Source organism: Emiliania huxleyi, assembly GCF_000372725.1.
Source record: "Emiliania huxleyi CCMP1516 unplaced genomic scaffold EMIHUscaffold_312, whole genome shotgun sequence".
NCBI classification, from domain to species: domain Eukaryota; phylum Haptophyta; order Isochrysidales; family Noelaerhabdaceae; genus Emiliania; species Emiliania huxleyi.
In genome coordinates, this window is record NW_005199666.1 from 60,717 (window position 1) to 78,803 (window position 18,087).

At 64.7% G+C, this 18,087-nt stretch overlaps 3 protein-coding genes across 3 annotated transcripts; 1 reads left to right on the plus strand and 2 right to left on the minus strand.

Moving 5' to 3' along the window:
* Positions 1–3,107: 3,107 nt before the first annotated feature.
* EMIHUDRAFT_240616 (hypothetical protein) lies at positions 3,108–5,058 on the plus strand (the record flags this gene model as incomplete). The annotated part of the gene is made up of 4 exons (XM_005774398.1): positions 3,108–3,812; positions 4,132–4,230; positions 4,297–4,359; positions 4,855–5,058. 4 exons carry the CDS (start codon positions 3,108–3,110, stop codon positions 5,056–5,058), a joined length of 1,071 nt encoding a protein of 356 aa, XP_005774455.1.
* Positions 5,059–5,523: 465 nt separating this feature from the next.
* EMIHUDRAFT_74696 (E3 ubiquitin ligase) lies at positions 5,524–11,392 on the minus strand (the record flags this gene model as incomplete). The annotated part of the gene is made up of 2 exons (XM_005774399.1): positions 5,524–6,171; positions 10,697–11,392. 2 exons carry the CDS (start codon positions 11,390–11,392, stop codon positions 5,524–5,526), a joined length of 1,344 nt encoding a protein of 447 aa, XP_005774456.1.
* Positions 11,393–17,562: 6,170 nt separating this feature from the next.
* EMIHUDRAFT_48559 (hypothetical protein) lies at positions 17,563–17,748 on the minus strand (the record flags this gene model as incomplete). The annotated part of the gene is made up of 1 exon (XM_005774400.1): positions 17,563–17,748. A coding segment is annotated over one exon (186 nt), but the record flags the coding sequence as incomplete, so codon positions are not given.
* Between the last annotated feature and the right edge of the window lie 339 nt (positions 17,749–18,087).

Below are 18,087 nucleotides of genomic sequence, written 5' to 3' on the forward strand. Positions count from 1 at the left end.
CTAGAATGACAGTGGCAGCATTCGAGTACGCGTCGAGCTGTGCGTACCAGCACTCGTATGCGAGCTCATTGTGTCCCTGAGCTGCTGTGGGGTGCGTGGGCTCAGCTGCGGAGCACGTACTGGGCGGCGGTAGGGGGGTGGTCCTAAATAACTTGTTCTAGAGAAGGTACTCTCACAATGCCGACGCGACCGACGCACCCACCCCACCCCCCTTCCCCGACCCTGCTGCGACCAGCTCACACTTATTTATTAATTCACGGCCTGCGGGCGGGGGTTGAGGGGGGGGTACGTCTTCGGTCCCCGCGCGAGAAGCCCCGCGCATAGGACAACAACGTCTGCTGCTACTAAATGTTAAATGAACTTGGGGACACGGGACGCGGCACAAACGTCTGCTACTCTCGCGTTCAAAACCCCACACACAATTCACCAGGTGAGATAAGATTTTTGTCACAAGCTGGACCACCACACTCATCGACGCACATCACGGCAAACGTCGTGTGTATCGCGCGCCTTGCGGGGGGGGCGCGGAAAAGAGGAACCTCTTAGCGCCATCGCCACGGTGCTGCATGCAGAGAGAGAGAGATTTTTAGCAATACCAAACAACTCTAACACTCACACGTCATTTGGGGCCTGGAGCCCTGTTCACGCGCGCGCGAGACGTGCTTTGTGTTTTGTTGCATGCAGCGCCGGGCGACGACGGCTTACCGCCTCCCGGTCCCCCTCGGCACACCTCCGCTGCTCAATGTTTGGCGACTCGAACCCGTGAAGCTTCCCCGTGCGCGGGTTACCCCACGCGCGCGAGGGGCAGGCGTTCCCAAGGGGACGATCCTGTGCCTCGGCAGGGTGCTCGGCGCACGATGAGCAGGACGACGCGGAGGGTGGGCGCCGGGATTGGGAGGAGGACCCGCTCGGGTTCGACACCAACCCGGGGCTGCTCCGCGCCATGTGCATGGCGTTCGAGTGAACGCCGTGCACGCAGCCCGTGCCTTTTGGTGTACCCCGTTTGTGCCGCGTCCTGTGCCCCCGAGTTCATTTTATTTAATTTTTACCACACACACACACACACCCACCTCAACTGCTCGTCCAGCTGAGTGCGAGGCACCCATTATTCACCATGCACATCTTATATGCTAGCAAGTTCCCTACACGTCGATCGATCCACATCCAGACAGACGACCTCGATGCGAGGAAGCTGAGGCCACATCTTATATGCTACGCGCATGACTTGCCACGGCGACTGGTAGCAGCAGGATATTGAGAGAGGCGAGGGGGATTCTCGATGCTGCCCAGACGAAGAGGTCCTCAAACTGTGGAGAGGTCCTCACGCCTCGCCGTCGAGGTCCTCACAGGAGGACATTCCTGGACGTTGCGGGGATCTGAGAGGCAGCTCCCAACGAACGCAACATCTCTGCTTAGGCACTTGCCACGGCGCACTGACAGCAAAGTAACAGGGATGAGAGACGCAAGCAAGGCGCTTGAATGCCCCAGACGAAGAGGTCCTCAATGAAACACAAAGGTCCTCATGCCTCGCCGAGGTCCTCACAGGAGCGGGACAGAGGTCTTCACAGCGGCCGAACGCGTACCCGCAGCATTCTGTGTGTAGGTAGACGATGAGCATGCATGTTCTGATTTGGGCTCACAGCAAACTGCTTACTGGCCGCGACTCACAGCACAAACAAACACCAAACTTGCGAAGTAGACGCTCAAGACGAAAAAGTGGGTTAAGTACTCTCGAATTGACAGCAATTCCCTTTCACGATTGTGCGTGATCTCCCCTTGGCAGCAATTCCCTTTCACGATTGTGCGTGATCTCCTCGAGTCTTTTCTTTCTTTTTTTGAGCTTAGCCTTCGATGTTAGGAAACAAAGCAAGGCGGACATGGCATATCGCTCTCGGGCCCGCAGACATCCCGCACACCCGCCGCCACCCGCGCGCGCCCCGCCCCACCCCGGCCGGGAGAAAGGGGAGTGACAGTTTGGGATTGCAAGCCCGAGTATGTTGAGTCCTATGTATGTATGTATGTAGAAAGATGAACAACAGTCAGGCTCGGACTGGACACCAACGCGGTATGGGTGGACGCGAGACAGATGATGACGACACGCACGAGCGACACAAAGACACAAACAGGCTCACAAGACACAGTCCTGGCTCAACAACGCAGATAGTAGGTAGGTAGGAAGGTGAAGAACAGTCAGGCTCGGACTGGACACCAACGCGGTATGGGTGGACGCAAGACAGATGATGACGACACGCACGAGCGACACACAGACACAAACAAGCTCACAAGACACACAGCCAGCGGGCTGCCACACACCCTGAGTAGGCGTACACATCACTCCAGGGCCAGGCGGGCAGGGCAGGCGGGCAGGCGGGCGGGGTCAGGGAAGAGGGCCCTCGGGTTACGCCTCGCCCGGCCCCCTCCGAGGGGGGAAGGGGAAAGAGGGGGGGCCCTCGGGGTGCGCCTCGCCCGGCCCCCTCCGAGGGGGGAAGGGAACTATTCTCTGTCCATCTACAGCGTGGGTGGTGGTACACTGCGTCGAGACAGCTCCGCGTCGCGCCCTCCCTTCCTGGAATACTTACGAATACCCAGCGCGGAATACAATACGTAATTAATTAATGAATTAACTAATTAGGTTAGGACGTGGAATACTGTACTCGAGGTCAACTCATATCCCTCCAGGTTACCCCAGAAGAATAACTAAATCGAGCCGCGCAGTCGCGCCACCAGAGACAAAAGGTCAGTGCAGGTGGCCGCGCCGCCCCGCCCCTGCGTCGCCCGCCGCCGCGCCGCGCCGCGCCGCCGCCCGCTCCGCGCCGCCCGTCGCCGCGCCGCGCCGCCGTCCGACAATTATTAATTCATTATTAATTAATTAATAAACAATTATACCACCCGCCGCCGCGCCGCCCCGCACTGCGTCGCCCGCTGCCTCGCCGCGCCGCCGCCTCGCGCCGCTCGCCGCCGCGCCGCGCCCCCGCCCGATGATTAATAATTAATAATTATTACCCGATTATTAATAGTGTGTGTGTTTGTGTGTGTGTGTGTGTGTGTAACGCAGATAACCTGAGGGTGTTTCTTTTTTCTCTGGCGGCGCTCATGGGTTGTGTTCCATGAACTCCTCCTGCCCGCCCTGCCCGCCGGAGCACCTCCCTGTTCAGTACGGTGGCCATCCCGCATGCGAGCGATGCGGCGAGAGTTGGCTTCGGCGGCCTGGCTGCGCGGCCGCAATCGTTGACCGGCACGTCGAGAAGAATGGCGGCACGACGATGCGAACGCTGTTGGAGCAGGTGAACGCAGGCTGGCACGGCCGCTGCGCCTTTGTCGGCTACGCCTTTGATCGGCGGAAGGTCGAATCGATCCTTCGCAGCGGGACGCGCGTGTGCGCAGAGGCGCACGGCCCCGTCGGCCCGCGCTTCTGGGAGAAGGAGCTGCCGCAGCTGCGTGCTCTCCAGCTGAGGGTGGGCGCGTGCAGCGGCATCAAGGTTGTGCTGCGCGTGCGCGAGCCCTTCGCGTGGTACGTGTCCTGGTACCTCTGGGAAGCCGCGCTCGGCGGCAGGCAGAAGATCAACGCGAGCTCTCTGCCGGGCAACCTGCAGGCGCGCATCCTCGCCTCCGGCTACACGAGTACCCGGCACCTCTCCGGACAGCGAGGCCCTCTCTCGCCCGGCGAGTCGGCGCGCGTCGAGCTCGCGCTGCGCACTGCCGACTTGGTGGCGCCGACGGAGCGCTTCCGCGAGTTCGCCGTGCTCGCGTCAGTGCTTGTGGGTGGCTGGCTCAGCCCGACCTACCATTCCGCAAACCGGGCGCACGAGGGGGTCGCCGGAGACGGGGCGTGGGGCTGCGGCCCTCGTGCCGGGAATCGAGACGCCCTCAAGTGCTACGCGCTCAACGCACGCGCCGAGATTCCCCGAGATTGCCCGAGATTCCCCGAGATTAACCGATATTACCCGAGATTACCCGAGACTAACCGAGATTGACCGAGATTGCCCGAGACTACCCGAGATTGCCCGAGATTGCCCGAGATTGCCCGAGATTGCCCGAGATGACACGCGCTCAACGCGAGCGACCTCTGCGCGTTTAGGCGGGACCTCTCTCGGACCGTTCCTGGAACGTTCCTGGAACGTTCCTGTGTAGGCGAGCGACCTCTGTTCCGAGGCCGACCCGGCGACGCCGCGCTGCCGTGCGCTCGTGCGCTCAGCGGCGGCCGATGACCACCGGCTGTATGCTCTCGCGGTCGGCATGTGGGTGGTCGCGCCATCTCTCGCCATATCTCGCCATATCTCCCCAGATCTCGACTAGGCGGTCAGCATGTCGGCGGGCCACAGTCCACGCATGAGGAAGGTTGACCGCGTTGGCTCAACGGTGGTGCATAGGCTGCACGGTTCGACGCCAGCTGTGAACAGCGTCTCTTCACACCTCTGACTGTGAACAGCGTCCATAGGTCGCGCGGTTCGACGAAACGCTCGCTGCGCACGACGGCCCCGCCTTCCGCGCGCGGCCGCCGCAGCGCATGTTTCTTTTCTGAGGCGCGCGTTTCTTTTGTATTGCAATAGGCCCCGCTTTCCGCGCGCGGCCGCCGCAGCGCATCTTTCTTTTCTGAGGCGCGCGTTTCTTTTGTATTGCAATAGGCCCCGCTCTCCGCGCGCAGCTCGCGTCGCACGCGGCGGCGGTCGACGCGCTCGAGCGGCGGTCCTGCCAGGCGTGTTTGTGACCCCCCCCTTCCCCCCCCCTCCCGCCCACACACACCGCTCACACTCTGTCGTCTAGACGTGGAGCCGCGAGGGACTGCCCGGCCCTTGCCCCACCACCTCGTGTGTGTGGAGAGGTTTTGCCTTACCTCACCGTACCTTACCTCAGGCGTACTTGCCGTGCCGGCGGGCGACAGCCGGCACGCGCCGACCGCCCGAGTGTGCGAGGGGGCTGGCCAACGCCAACCCGGACATGAACCCGCGCATCCACGAGCAGCTCGCCACGTGCGCCGCGCCGCCGGAGAGCCCGCAGCACACGAATGCGCCGCATCGGCGACGAAGCGGGACTAAGCCTAGGACTAAGCACGGATGAGTCCTATGGTTACAGCATACATGACATGCCATGGACATGGACATGGACATGTTTTTGGATGCCACCCGCACGAGGTAGGCGGCGCGCAGCGCCGCTCTCGCAGGCTGTTTTTTACTCTTTCTTCTTTTGCCTGTGTGCTGTGAGAGCGAGTTGTTTTGTTTAAATTCTTCTTTTGTTTTCAGCGCGGGTGACGCCGCTCACATCGTCTAATAGTTGGCTAGTTCCAATTCACTCTGACACGCTAATCTTGAAAACGCGTCCAACGGAGCCGCCGTGTTGCTCCCAGCGGAATCCCCCGCGCTTCCTGCGGCCATGGCCGATGATACTAGTATGAGAGGTCACACATCTGGCTACCGCGAGCGCGACTCAACTCGCCGACGTCGTCCGATGTCTGTGCCTCAAAGTCAGCCTCCAGAGGCTATCGTGGGGTCGAGCCGGCGGTAGCCATGACATGTGGTTAGTGCTCTAATCAAGACACTCCTTCCTCTCGTGGGGTGGTCCTCCACCTTCTGCCATGAAAGCTGTCTCGTCCAGGTTCAGGATCGGAGAGACGGCGACCTTGAGATGCGGGTACTCGAGCGGCGATGTCTGGTCTGCAGTAAGGCCGAGGCCGAGCCTCTCGTCCTCCCCGCAGCCAAAGCCAAAGGCGCGGCCATCACTTGCTCCGATGAGAGAGTGGAAGTAACCTGCCACCACCATGCATGCCCCGACGCCACGCAGCGCCTCGACCTCCGTCGGCTGTAGAAGGAAAACTTCAGCTAGGCCGTGGCCTAGCTGGCCCATGTCGCCATCCCCGAACGAATAGACAGCCCCGCCGCAGGTCACGACGAGGCTGTGGTCTGCACCGGCCGACACCGCCTTCACCGCCGGCAGCCCTGGGATGCGTGTGGGCGTGAGCCTGTCCTCTCGGTCTCCGAGGCCGAGCTGTCCGTTGGCGTTGTTGCCGAACGCGAAGACGGAGCCGTCCCTCGACAGCGCCAGGCTGTGATGTTCACCCGCCGAGATGGCGCGGGCGACGAGCGCCGGGATCGGCGTGGGCAACCACAGATTGTTGGTATTGCCGTGCCCCAGCTGTCCGTCATCACCGTTCCCGAACGTCAGAACCGTCCCGTGCTCGTCCAGCACCATGCTGTGGTAGTCGCCCGCTGAAATGGAAAGGACGCGGGTCTGCAGCGCCTCGATGAGCTTGGGCGTGAACTGGTCGACCACGTCACCATGCCCGAGCTGCCCGACGAGTCCGGCGCCCCAGGAGTACACGCCTCCACTCACAGAGAGAACGAGGCTGTACCTGCCTCCAGCTGAGACGGCAGCCACGCACACCGACCGCAGCGCCTCGACCTGCTTCGGCACGTACACGTTGGTGCCTGGGTTGCCGTGCCCTATCTGGCCGTCCTCGTTGAAGCCAAAGGAGAACACCGCGCCGGCCTCGCTGAGCGCCAGCGTGTGGCACGCGCTCGCCGACACGCTGCGAATGCGCACCCCTTGCAGCGAGGGAACCGGCGTCGGCACGGCGAGGCGAGCGACGCCCTCGCCGTGGCCCAGGTAGCCATAATCGGCCCCGTGCTTCTTCTCATCCACCCCGCACGTGAGCAGCGAGCCATCCGTGTTGACAAAGGCGGTGTGCGAGTAGCCAGCCGCGACGGGCTGCGGCAGGCTGGCACGGTCCAGCCGCTCGTCCCACAGCAGCGACTGCGTGCAGCACACGGGCGGCGGCGGGGAGGCGGCGGAGGCGGGTCGTGGAAGGCCTTGCAAACGCAGTCGACCCGGGCGACGTCCTCCGGCGAGGGGAGGTGGAGGAGGACGGTGGCGAGGAGCTCGGCCGGCAGGGAGAGGAGGGTGGGCGGCGGCGCGTCGAGGTCGGAGATGGGCGCAGGACGCAAGAAACACGAATGCCTTTCGGCATTAGAGAGGCACACACGGTAGCGAGAATCGGCGAGAGACTGCGAAGAGAGATAGGAAGAGGCAGACTCCCTAGGGTGGGCGACGGATAGCGCACCACACACCTCTCCTTAAAATCCCTGTGTGGTGGCGGCGTGCCGTCCTCCCATCCCTCCCTTGGGTTGTCTGTTTTCTTTCTTTCTTTTAGGCACACACGGTCTCGTCCGTGCCTCGCCGGTTTTCTTTTCGGACGGGCCCATGTATGGATCATGTTTTAGGTTTGTTGTTGGCAAATCAAGACACAGAGCTCACACAGATTTGAGACACAAAAAGAAAGAAAAATTTGTGCTGTTGCCATATGTTCTACTTTTTTCTGATATGTCGCCCCCCCCAGCACTCCACGGTGCCAAGGGCACAAACAAGGGCACAACTCAAACAACAGACGACAGGAAGTGATATGTGAGGCTAGAGCATCTTGCTCCACCTCTAGCAATCTCACCGGCCTGCGAGGCACGGACGAGACCGTATGTGGGGTCTAGTGAGGTGTCTATGGACGCGCTCCTCTCACTCACACTCTGCGGGTTCTTTTTTCTCTTGTAGTGCCAGTCCGAGCCAGTCTGCTGTGAGAGGGGCTTGATAGTAAAATTCTTTTTTCTCTTTTTTTATACTGCGGTTGCCATGCGGGGTGACAGAGACCGGGACCGCCGCGGTCGCTCTCGCAGCCCGCCTCGTCGCGATCTCGCTCTCGCAGCCCGCCTCGACGCGCCTCGCGACCGGGGCGACCGCGAGAGGGGCGACCGCGAGAGGGGCGACCGCGAGAGGGGCGACCGCGATCGAGGAGATCGCGGCAGGCCCTTTCGCGGCGGCCGTGGCGGCGACAACGAGCGTGACCGCGCGGGTGACCGTAGCGGCGAGCGCGAGCGCGAGCGCGACTGGAGGGATCGCGAGCGTGGTGACCGGCGGAGGGAGCGGGAGCGGCCGCGCTCACCCGGCGATCGCGACCTGCCGAGCGGCGGTCCGGGCCGGCGCGGGAGGAGCCCCGATGGCAGCGCCCGCCGTCGGGCGCGCCGCAGCCCGAGCCCGGGGAAATCCATCGCGGCGCAGTACGACAACCTCTTTGAGGGCGCGGACTGGTACAACGGGCTCGGGGACGGCGCTGGCGGCGAGCTGGGGGAGGTGCCGCCGCAGCCGCAGCCGCAGCCGCAGCCGCAGCCGCAGCAGCAGCAGCAGCCGCAGCCGCAGCAGCAGCAGCAGCAGCAGCAGCAGCAGCAGCAGTCGGCAAACGCGCTGGCGGCAGCGGCGGCAGCTGCACCGGCGGCGGCGGAGGCGCCGGAGGAGGCGGCGACCGCCGACGTCGAGGCGCTCAAAAGCAGCCTGCTGCAGGGCTTCCTCACCGACATTGCGCCGATGGCGGGGGCGGCGTCGGCGGCGGCGCCGCCGCCGCAGCCGCCGCGCGGCGCGGCGGTGTCAGCGTCTGCGGCGGCGGCAAGGGCGGCGGAGGCGGCGGAGGGGGCGGAGGAAACTGCGGCGGTCGGGCGGGCGGCGGGGGCGTCGGAGATCGACTCGCTCAAGGAGCTCGACAATTAATGAGGCAGTTAATTAAGGAATTCGTTGATTGCTGTAGGAGATCGAGTCGCTCAAGAGCTCGCTGCTGACCGGCTTCCTCTCTCGCATCGATGCGCCGGCGCCAGGGCCGCTTTCGCAACAGCCGCAACTCAAGCCGGCGCCGCCGCCGGGGGCGGCGGTTGCGGGTGTGTCGGCGCCAGCGGCGGCGGCGGGGGCGGCAGCAGGGGGGGCGGCAGGGGCGGCGGCGGCGGCGCCGGCGGCGGCGGCGGGGGCGGCGCCGGCGGCGGGGGCGGGGGCGGCGGCGGTTCGCAGCGCGGGCGTGTCTGTGGCGGAGGGGCGGGAGAAAGGAGGGGCGGCTGGGAGGCACGGGGCTGGCTCCGCATCCCACCGGCGCGGCGACGAGCCTGGGGACTTGGTACACTAATAATAATAATAATACTATGATAATAATAGCAATAGCAATAGTTATAGAATGATAATGCAGACACGGCCAGACCACTTCATGTTGCAAGTGTCCTTTTGCAAGTGTCAGGTGGAGGCGCGCCTTCCCGAGCGGAGTGCTCGAAGGCCGTCGGGCCGGCGACTGAGGCTGCGCGAGATGTCGCCGAGGCATGTGCAGTCGATGCTGCGGCGGATGGGGATGCAGGAGCACGCCGCCGCATTCCGACGCGGCGGCATCGACGGCAGCATGTGCGACCTTCTCGATGAGGAGCTGCTGCACCACGCCCTCGGTGACATCTCCCCGCATCTCCCCATCTCTCCCCGCACCTCCCCAGATCTCCCCAGATCTCCACGCGGCATCTCCCCAGATCTCCCCACATCTCCCCACATCTCCCCATCTCTCCCCGCACCTCCCCAGATCTCCCCAGATCTCCACGCGGCATCTCTCCAGATCTCTCCAGATCTCCCCACATCTCCCCACATCTCTTCACACCTCCCAGATCTCCCCGCACCTCCCCAGATCTCCCCAGATCTCCCCAGATCTCCCCAGATCTCCCCAGATCTCCCCAGATCTCACCCCCGCCCCACTCGACCGCCAGGCGTGATCTCGCAGCCGCAGCGCCGCCGCTTCCTCGGGTGGGTCGATCGGATGCAGCTGTCGGGGGAGGTAGGGGCAAGGCAGCCGACGCACCGGGGGGGGCGCGGCAGCGCGAGCGGGCCGGTCTGGAACGCGCCCCGCGCTGCCGGCGGCGGCGCGCGCCTTGGGGCCCCCGCCCCCGCCGCCGAGTTCGAACGGCGGCCGGCGGCCGCCGCCCCACGGCACCACCTCGCCCCCGCCGCCGCACCGTACCCGCCCCCCGCCTGCCGGCGCGGCGCGGCGCTCGCCGCGCTCGGGTCTGCGCTCGCGCCGGGTGTCGCGCCGGGTGTCGCGCCGGATGTCGCTCCGAGTCTCGGCGCCGAGATCGTCTTCAAGCCGCCGGCGGCCGGCGGCGTCGGCTCGGTGCCCGTCCTGCCGGACGCGGGGTAAAGAGAGAGGGAGGGGGGGAGGCACAGCGGTGACCGGTGAGCGCGCGCATGTGCGCGGCGGCGCTGCCCTGGTGCCACAACATCGCGCATCGCGCCACCTCCAGTATATGCGAGCCCGGTCGGAATCAACCCCATCGCGTTTCGTTTTTCACCTTCCTCTGTCCGCGTATCCGTACAGTAGAGAGAACAGTAGAGAGATATTTTCCCCCGAAAGTTGCGGTGGGGTCGCCCCGTGGCCGTGCGTGTATCGTATGACGAGGTAATGTGTCGACACGCGGAGTGGGTGGCTCCACACAGAAGGTCATGTCATGCTGCCGCCGCCACGGCTGCCACCTCAGCCTCAGGCCCCACACGTTGGCTGCTCAGCCGAGGTAGTGCCCTTCTCACAGCCCCGGCGCCCATGCCTCGATCTTCTTGGGCAGCAGCTGGTTCGACAGGTCATCTCCGTGGCCCAAGCAGCCATCAACGCCGTCGCCCCAGGTAAAGACGGCGCTGTCGGCGGCGCGAGCGAGGCTGTGGTCGGTTCCAGCCGACACAGCGACGACGCGCCGCCCCGCCAAGGCGCCGACCTTCTTTGGCAGCAGCTGGTCCTGCTGGTTGCCGTGGCCCAGCTTTTGCCCCAGTCTCCATCGCCCCAGCTCCAAACGGCACCGTCGACGGCGATGGCGAGGCTGTGCCTACCTCCCGCCGACACAGTGATGACGCGCCGCCCAGCCAAGGCCTCGACCTTCTTCGGCAGCAGCTGGCGCTGCTGGTCGCCGTGGCCCAGCTTGCCGTAGTCTCCACTGCCCCAGCTCCAGACGGAGCCGTCGGCGGTGAGGGCGAGGCTGTGGTCGCCTCCAGCCGACACAGCGACGACGCGCTGGCCAGCAAAGGCCTCGACCTTCTTCGGCAGGAGCTGGTTCTGCTGGTCGCCGTGGCCAAGCTGGCCGTAGACTCCGCGGCCCCAGCTCCAGACGGCGCCATCGACGGTGAGGGCGAGGCTGTGGAAGTCTCCAGCCGAGACAGCAACGACGCGCCGCCCCGCCAAGGCCTCGATCTTCTTCGGCTGCGAATGGTCCTGCTCGTCGCCGTGGCCCAGTCGGCCGTTCCAACCGAAGCCCCAGCTCCAGACAGCGCTGTCAGCGGTGAGGGCGAGGCTGTGGTCGCCTCCAGCTGCCACGCTCACGGCGCGCACGTCATCCAGCGTGGACGGCAGGCGGGTCGGCGTGTTGAGCCGCGGCACGCCCTCGCCGTGGCCGAGAGGGCCTGGTAATGCCTCCTCCTCCTCCTCCTCCTCCTCCTCCTCGCCCTCCGTTGCCACTGACCCGCACGACGACAGCCGCCCCTCGCCGTCGATGAAGACGCTGTGCCGTTCGCCTGCTGCCGCCCTCGCCGGCCGGTTGGACTCGCACAGCAACGCCGAATAGCACAGCCACCGCATGGCGCAGCCCTCGTCCTCGGGCTGCGCCGGCAGCTCGAGGCCGCGCTCTTGCGCCCACAAGCGGATGCCCTGCTCCGCAAGCGAGGCGTGAAAGAGGAGCGAGACGGCCGCGACGCAAGCGATGTCGACGGGGCTGTCGAAGCGGGAGAGGACGCGCTCGAGGAGCTCCCTAGGGAGGTCGAGCAGGCGGGCGGGCGGCGGCGCGTCTGGCGAGGGAGCGGCAGTGGAGGCGGTGGCGAGGCGGCGCGAGCGGCGGCGCGGCGGGGTGGACATCGCGAGAAAAGAAATTTATCGCCCGCCGCGACATCTCGGGCGATCTCGGAGCGCACACAAAACCTCTATTTTTCTCCAAAGTTCCCTCAGGACGCACGCCCGGCCCGGTAAAGCGAGAGACCGCCGCCATATGCTGACCCGTCCGTTGCGTCGCGATGCTACACGCTGGGCAGTCGCGCTGCCTCCGATACTCCTCCTTTCCCTGCTCGCAATCCATGGCATCCGCAGCCAAATGCGCAGGGAGAGTGAGAGCATCCGCAAACGCACCAAATGGCTCGGCTGGGGGGATAGCGAAGCTCCGTCGATGCCGCCAATGACACCGCCAACAAAGCCGCCTCCAGCACCATGCACCTGGTCGAGCCCCACATGCTGCTTCGTCGACGTCTTCCAGAATTGCTACAAGCCATACCACAGCAAGCTTGTTCCGTATGCGAAGGCGCTGCAGGACCCTAATGGGTGGAAGCTGAAGGATGTGGCGCTAGGCAGTGACTGCAAGGCGAACTGGGCGCTCAATAGCGCCGCGACCGCGACGGCGATCCTTGTGCGCGACGCGATCAACTATCTGGAGATGCCCATCCATCTGAGTCACTTCCTGCCAGAGGACTCACAGCTGGAGGCGCCGGTTCCGCATGGGTCGACGAGACGAGAGAGTCCAGCCTCGACCCTGCTTCAGCTTACCCCACCTTAGGTGTCGGTGCTGACGGGCTCGACGATGGCGATTACAAACTTGACTGTCCACAAAGTGAGTGCGCATGCATCCTCTGCGGAGGACCCACACTCCCTTTTGTAGCTTCGAACCCCACTGATGAGAGGAGCGGCCTGTCAGGTGAGCCCGACCAGCCTCAAGTATGGTGCGTGGAACAGCAGAGGCACGCGGCGAGGGAACAGAGGAGGCGACACGAGCGCCCACCACGACCGCGTAGGCTTCTGCTGGGATGACTTCGAGTGGTACAAGCTACAGCCCAAGCATCGCCAGCTGTACATCGATTTTGTCGAGGGGCGAGTGCTTCCGGATCGCCTCATGGTGGTGGCGACGCAGATCGAGGCTCGCGTAACCTTCGACTTCTCTCTGACTCAGGCTGCGCGGAGCCCCGCCCGCGGAAGCCACCCTTGAGCCGAATGCTCAAAGACTCTTGCTCTCGCCCACAGCGTGCGTTATGGAGCGAGCTGCCCTTCGGCTCCGGCTCGGCCGCCCTCACGGTGCGAGGCTTTGTCGGTCTCGACGTCGACTTGCACAGCGTCGGCGATGTTGCCATCACCGACTGCGACGGCGTGTTTGGGCTCTACAACCTCGATGTTGATTTTGGCCAGGCGGGCCGGAGGGTGCGGGAGTGTGCCAAAGGAGCTGAATGAGTCGACACGGGCATTGCGCATAGGTGGCCGACGTGAGCGCCTCCAAGGGCGTGCTCAACACCCTTATGCCGCTCATCATCGACCAGGTGCGCGTGATCGCGGCGTGTGCGGCACGCTCGAGCGGGGCGAGAGCTGAGCCGCGGCCGGTGCATGCAGGTTGACAACATCCTTTGCTGGGGCGAGGCGTTGGCCAAGGTGGCCGTCGTCAACGACGAGACGGGAGAGGAGGACACCTACAAGGGCCTCGCCGCGGAGGTCAACGACATCCTGCGAAGGAACCTCGCCTTCATACGGTGGGCGCAGTTGGGCAAGAGCGAGAAGGAGCGCGTAGCTCGCGCGGCGATTGACCTAAAACGGCTCAACGAGATTGGAATGGAGGGTCTCGAGTTTGGAAAGGGGCGGTTTGCAACGATCAAGGGGGGCGCCGATGCCGCTGTCGAGGGGGCGGGCGCGGCGGGCGCGGCGGGCGTGGAGAGCGTGGCCGGCGCCGCCGGCGCTGTGGGTGGGGCGGGTGCAGCCGGCGCGAAGGGCATCGCGGGGGCCGCGAGCGCTGTGGCCGAATCGCTGGAAGGGGCGTTCGGTCAGCTGGGTGCGTCGGTGGGGTAGGTAGGTAACCCAGCCGAGGTCAGCCGAGGTCAGCCGAGGTCAGCCGGTCAGCCGAGGTCAGCCGAGGCCAAGCCGAGGTCAGCCGAGGTCAGCCGAGGCCAAGCCGAGGTCACCCGCGATCACCCGAGGTCAGCCGAGGCCAAGCCGAGGTCAGCCGAGGTCAGCCGAGGCCAAGCCGAGGTCACCGCGATCACGCGAGGTCAGCCGAGGCCAAGCCGAGGTCAGCCGAGGTCAGCCGAGGCCCCTCCCCGCGCGCCCCTCACGGGTCATCTCGGGCCATCTTGAGGAATCTCGAGGTCTCTCTAAACCCTCTGGCGCCTGACGCGGTGCAGCGACGCCTCGTACCGGCCGGTGGAGAAGAGCATAAGCGACTCGCCGCAGAGCACGAGCACCTCCTCCTCGCCCACGCACAGCGCCTGCTCGGCGCAGGGTTTTTCTTTTTCCCACGCACAGCGCCAGCTCGGCGTCGAGCGTTTCTTTTTCTTTTTCTCGGGAGGGCGCGTCTCTGCTTGTTCTCTGCCAGGGCACAGCGCAGCGCCTGACTTCTCTGTGATTGGGCTTGGGTGTAAGGTAAGGTAAGGTAAGGTAAATTTCTCCACTTGCCCCACTACTTGTGTGGCTTGGGTGCCGGGTTTGGTAGGGTACTGCTGGTCAGAAGAGGCGACGGGAGGAACCGGCGGAGGATGCAGTGACGTGAGACACACACACACACACACACACACACACACACACACACACACACACACACACACACACACACACACACACACACACACACACACCGCTCACCCACGCGCACTGGGCCTTGCACTTTGAATGCCGTGGGGCTCCTGTCGTCAGACGTGGAGACGCGAGGGTTGCCCCCCCTTGCCCCACCACCTCGTGTGTGTGGAGAAGTTCACCTTACCTTACCTTACCTTACTGCTGGTCTAGGCGCTGCGCCTCTGCGTCCACCCACGTCGCGGTAGCCAACCAGTGCCGATCGCCCCTCCGACGGGATATGCAACGGTGGCATAAAGTGAATGATACACCGTCGGATATGCAACGGTGGCATAAAGTGAATGATACACCGTCGCAAAACTGCATTCCTGGGTCGTGCGGAGATGCAACATGCATCCGGTTTGGGTACCGGCGGATAGCAGGTGAACGCTAAGGTGGGTTTCGAACCAGTGACAACGCCCGTCTGGGTTTCAATCTTGCGCCGAGTCGAACTGCGGGATTCGAACTCGAGACCCAATGCAGAGTTTTGCGACGGTGTATCATTCACTTTATGCCACCCGCGGCTCTCGAGGAAAGGTGCGGGAGCTCCCCACAAACCAGGTTAACGGCTTTCGGCCACACACCAAACAAAATCGTCACTCCTGCACCACTCTAGAGACAGAGGGGAGCGAGAGATACTATAGAGAAACCTACCTACCTTCACCAACCGAGTGCGCGCTATAGAGGCCAAGCCCCCCGCGACGCCGCCAAAGCTCCAAGGAGGCGCGAGGCTCATCGGGAGACGAGCGGAGCTGGCCAACCCCCCCCCCCCCCCTTCCCCCGCCCCCGCCGCCCCCGCCCTTCCCCTAGCGCTGCCCGCCGTCGGCCGGCAGCCCAAAGTGGTTCGCGGTGAACGCGCGCTCGTCTGCCGTCAGCTCGCTCGGAAAGTCGATCTGCAGCGTGACGCGCAGGGCGCCGTATTCGGAGGGGACGCCGTGCCTAATGAACGGACGGATCCGTGAACGAGCCTCGTGGATTGGGGCGCCGTGTTCGGCAGGGGACCAGGGGACGCCACCCCTGCGTCGTGAAGACGCCAACCTCGGGGCGGGAAGACGGTATTGTGGAGTGTGTTCAGAGCACCGCGTGGATGCAAGCGAGGGGGGGGGAGACAGCGAATACCGCCGAACACGGTCGAATACAGCGGAGTAGGGGGGAGATACGGGGAGATGTTCCGCTTCTAGGGACGCCGTGCCGCGGCATGCCTTCGTTGGCAAAGGTGAGCACCATTCCCGGCGTGGAGACCGCGGCGTGCGAGATGAGCACCTCGTGGCCGTCGAGGCGGCGAGATGTGGGAAGATATGGGGAGATGTGGGGAGATGTGGGGAGATAGCACCTCGCCCTCGTGCAGCAGGATGATGGGGAGATATGGGGAGATAGGGGGAGATGTGGGGAGATATGGCGAGATGAGCACCTCGTGGCCGTCGAGGTGGCGTATGCGCCGCTTGAAGCCGAGCAGCGCCTGCCGCGGCGACACAAGGGCCAATCAGCGCTCTACGACGGGCGACGAACCGCCGTTGCGGGAGGTGCAGCAGCGGGAGGGGCCGTCCTTTGCCCACTTGCCCTCTGAACGCCGTGCCCGCTCCCGTCGTCTAGCCGTGGAGTCGCGAGCGCCCCCCCCCCCCTCCGCCTTGCCCCACCCAAGCGGCGCCTTCCGCAGCGAGATGCGCAGATCTCCCCATATCTCCCCATATCTCCCCATATCTCCCCATATCTCCCCATATCTCCCAAACAGCCTGCCGCAGCGAGATGCGCAGATCCATCTCGAGGTCGGCGCCGCGTCGGGTGAAAGCCGCGTGGCCCTCCGATCGGAGCCGCAGGAGGACGTCCCCGGGCACCTACGCTCGGAGACTCTCGGGTGATCTCGGGTGATCTCCCCGTCCGACCGCCACTGCACCTAAGCTCGGGTCATCTCGGGTGATCTCGGCCGAGAGGCCCTCCAGAAGAGCCCTCGCCCGAGACTCGCTCGATGCGGCGACAGTGTGGCCGCCAGTGGCATCGCGCCATGCAACGCGCTCAGCGCCACCAGACGAGCGTTCTGAGCCGGCGCCTCGCCCGGTGCACCACGATCTCGGGCAATCTCCCCCCGAGATTGCACCTCGCCCGGCGACTGCTCCGACGAGCGCTCGAACGTGACCGCCGTGTCTTCCTCGGCGCCTAGGTGGCGAGAGATGGGGGAGATGGGGGGAGATAGCGGGAGGCGAGTCGCCGCCGCGTCTCCTTCGGCGCCCGACGGAGGTGCCAATATTAGGGATCTAGGTGGCGAGATGTGCCACTGCACAGGGTGTGGGAATATAGGGATATAGGTAGACTATTCATCACTGTGGGGGGGGAGAGAGTGATAATAGGGGTGCTGAGGTGGGGCTGGGTGGAGGTGATCCTCGCTCGATGACGGCGTGCAGCGTCTTGACCTCCTCGCGGCAGAGCTGCTCGGACGGCACCTGCACCTCCTCGTTGATGAGCATCGGGCCCATCCGCCGCTGCACCACCTTGGTCTCGGCGGGGCAGCTTCGAGAGCAGCTGCTGCAGCGCGGGTGCGCCTCGTGGCCGCGGCAGCCGCGGCAGACGACGCGCCGCCGCACATTTGCGCGGACCGTGCCGCCCTTGTAAAAGTCCTCGAGCGGCGCGCGCACCGTCACCTCCACCGGCGCGCCTGCGGGGCGCAGAACACGCTCTTGGGGCCTGGGTTGTGTCTTTCTGTCAATGTCTTTCTGTCAATGGTTCTGTCAACACGCGTGAGGCCGCCCTCGGAGTCGCCGTCCTGGGGCCGCGTGCTGCCTTCGGACTGCCGTCGCCGTCTCTCCCTTCTCGGCTGGCTGTGCGTGTGCGTCTCGGGCCCGGGGCTGTGCTGTTGTGTGAACACCCTGAGGGCGGGGAGACGGCAGGGGAAGGGAAGGAAGAGCACCGCGTGAACACAACAGATTGGGAGGCGGGGAAGACGGCCGAAGACGGTCGACTCTAGTGGAATGCGTGGCCCGTCGTGCGCAGGAAGAGGACCAGGAAGTGGGAGACAGGACTCCACCCCGGCCAAGAAGAAGAAGACTCCCAACTCCTGCATTCTGCTAGTTGGGATACAGGAGCGGTGCACTACGCATTCAGCTTCTAAGCCAGCAGCCCTTGGGGACGCCCGTCGAGCGGCCGAACATGTCGCGCCCGCCCGCACCCTTCTCCACCGCGCTCATCCCGCCGACGTCGTACAGCGCGCGCCGCTCGCCGTCCGAGAGCACCTCGTACGCCGACGTGAGCTCCTTGAACGTGGCGGCGTCGCCTCCCTTGTCGGGGTGGTGCTTGACGCTCAGCCGGCGGTACGCCTTCTTGATCTCGGAATCCGTGGCGCTCTCGTCGACGCCGAGCACAGCGTACAGGTCGCGCTGCTGCTGCTGCTGCTGCTGACGCTGCTGCTGCTGCTGCTGCTGCTGCTGCCGCCGCTGCTGCTGACTGCCGCTTTCGCCGTCGAACCAGCCGGCAGAGGTGGCGGCCACCAAAAAAACAGCGGTGGCGGCCAGCGATCTCGCGCTCATGAATGCAGAGGGCGGAGCTGTGGAGGCCAGCGCCGCGGCGCTGCTGAACTACGAGTGGCGGCGCTGCTGAACTTCAGAGCGTCGGAACAAAAAGAATTCGAAAACACGCTCACACATTTAAAATCCGAGACCCACTCCAAGACCACGCACGCATCATCCCGCGGCCTCGCGGTCGGCGGGATTGCA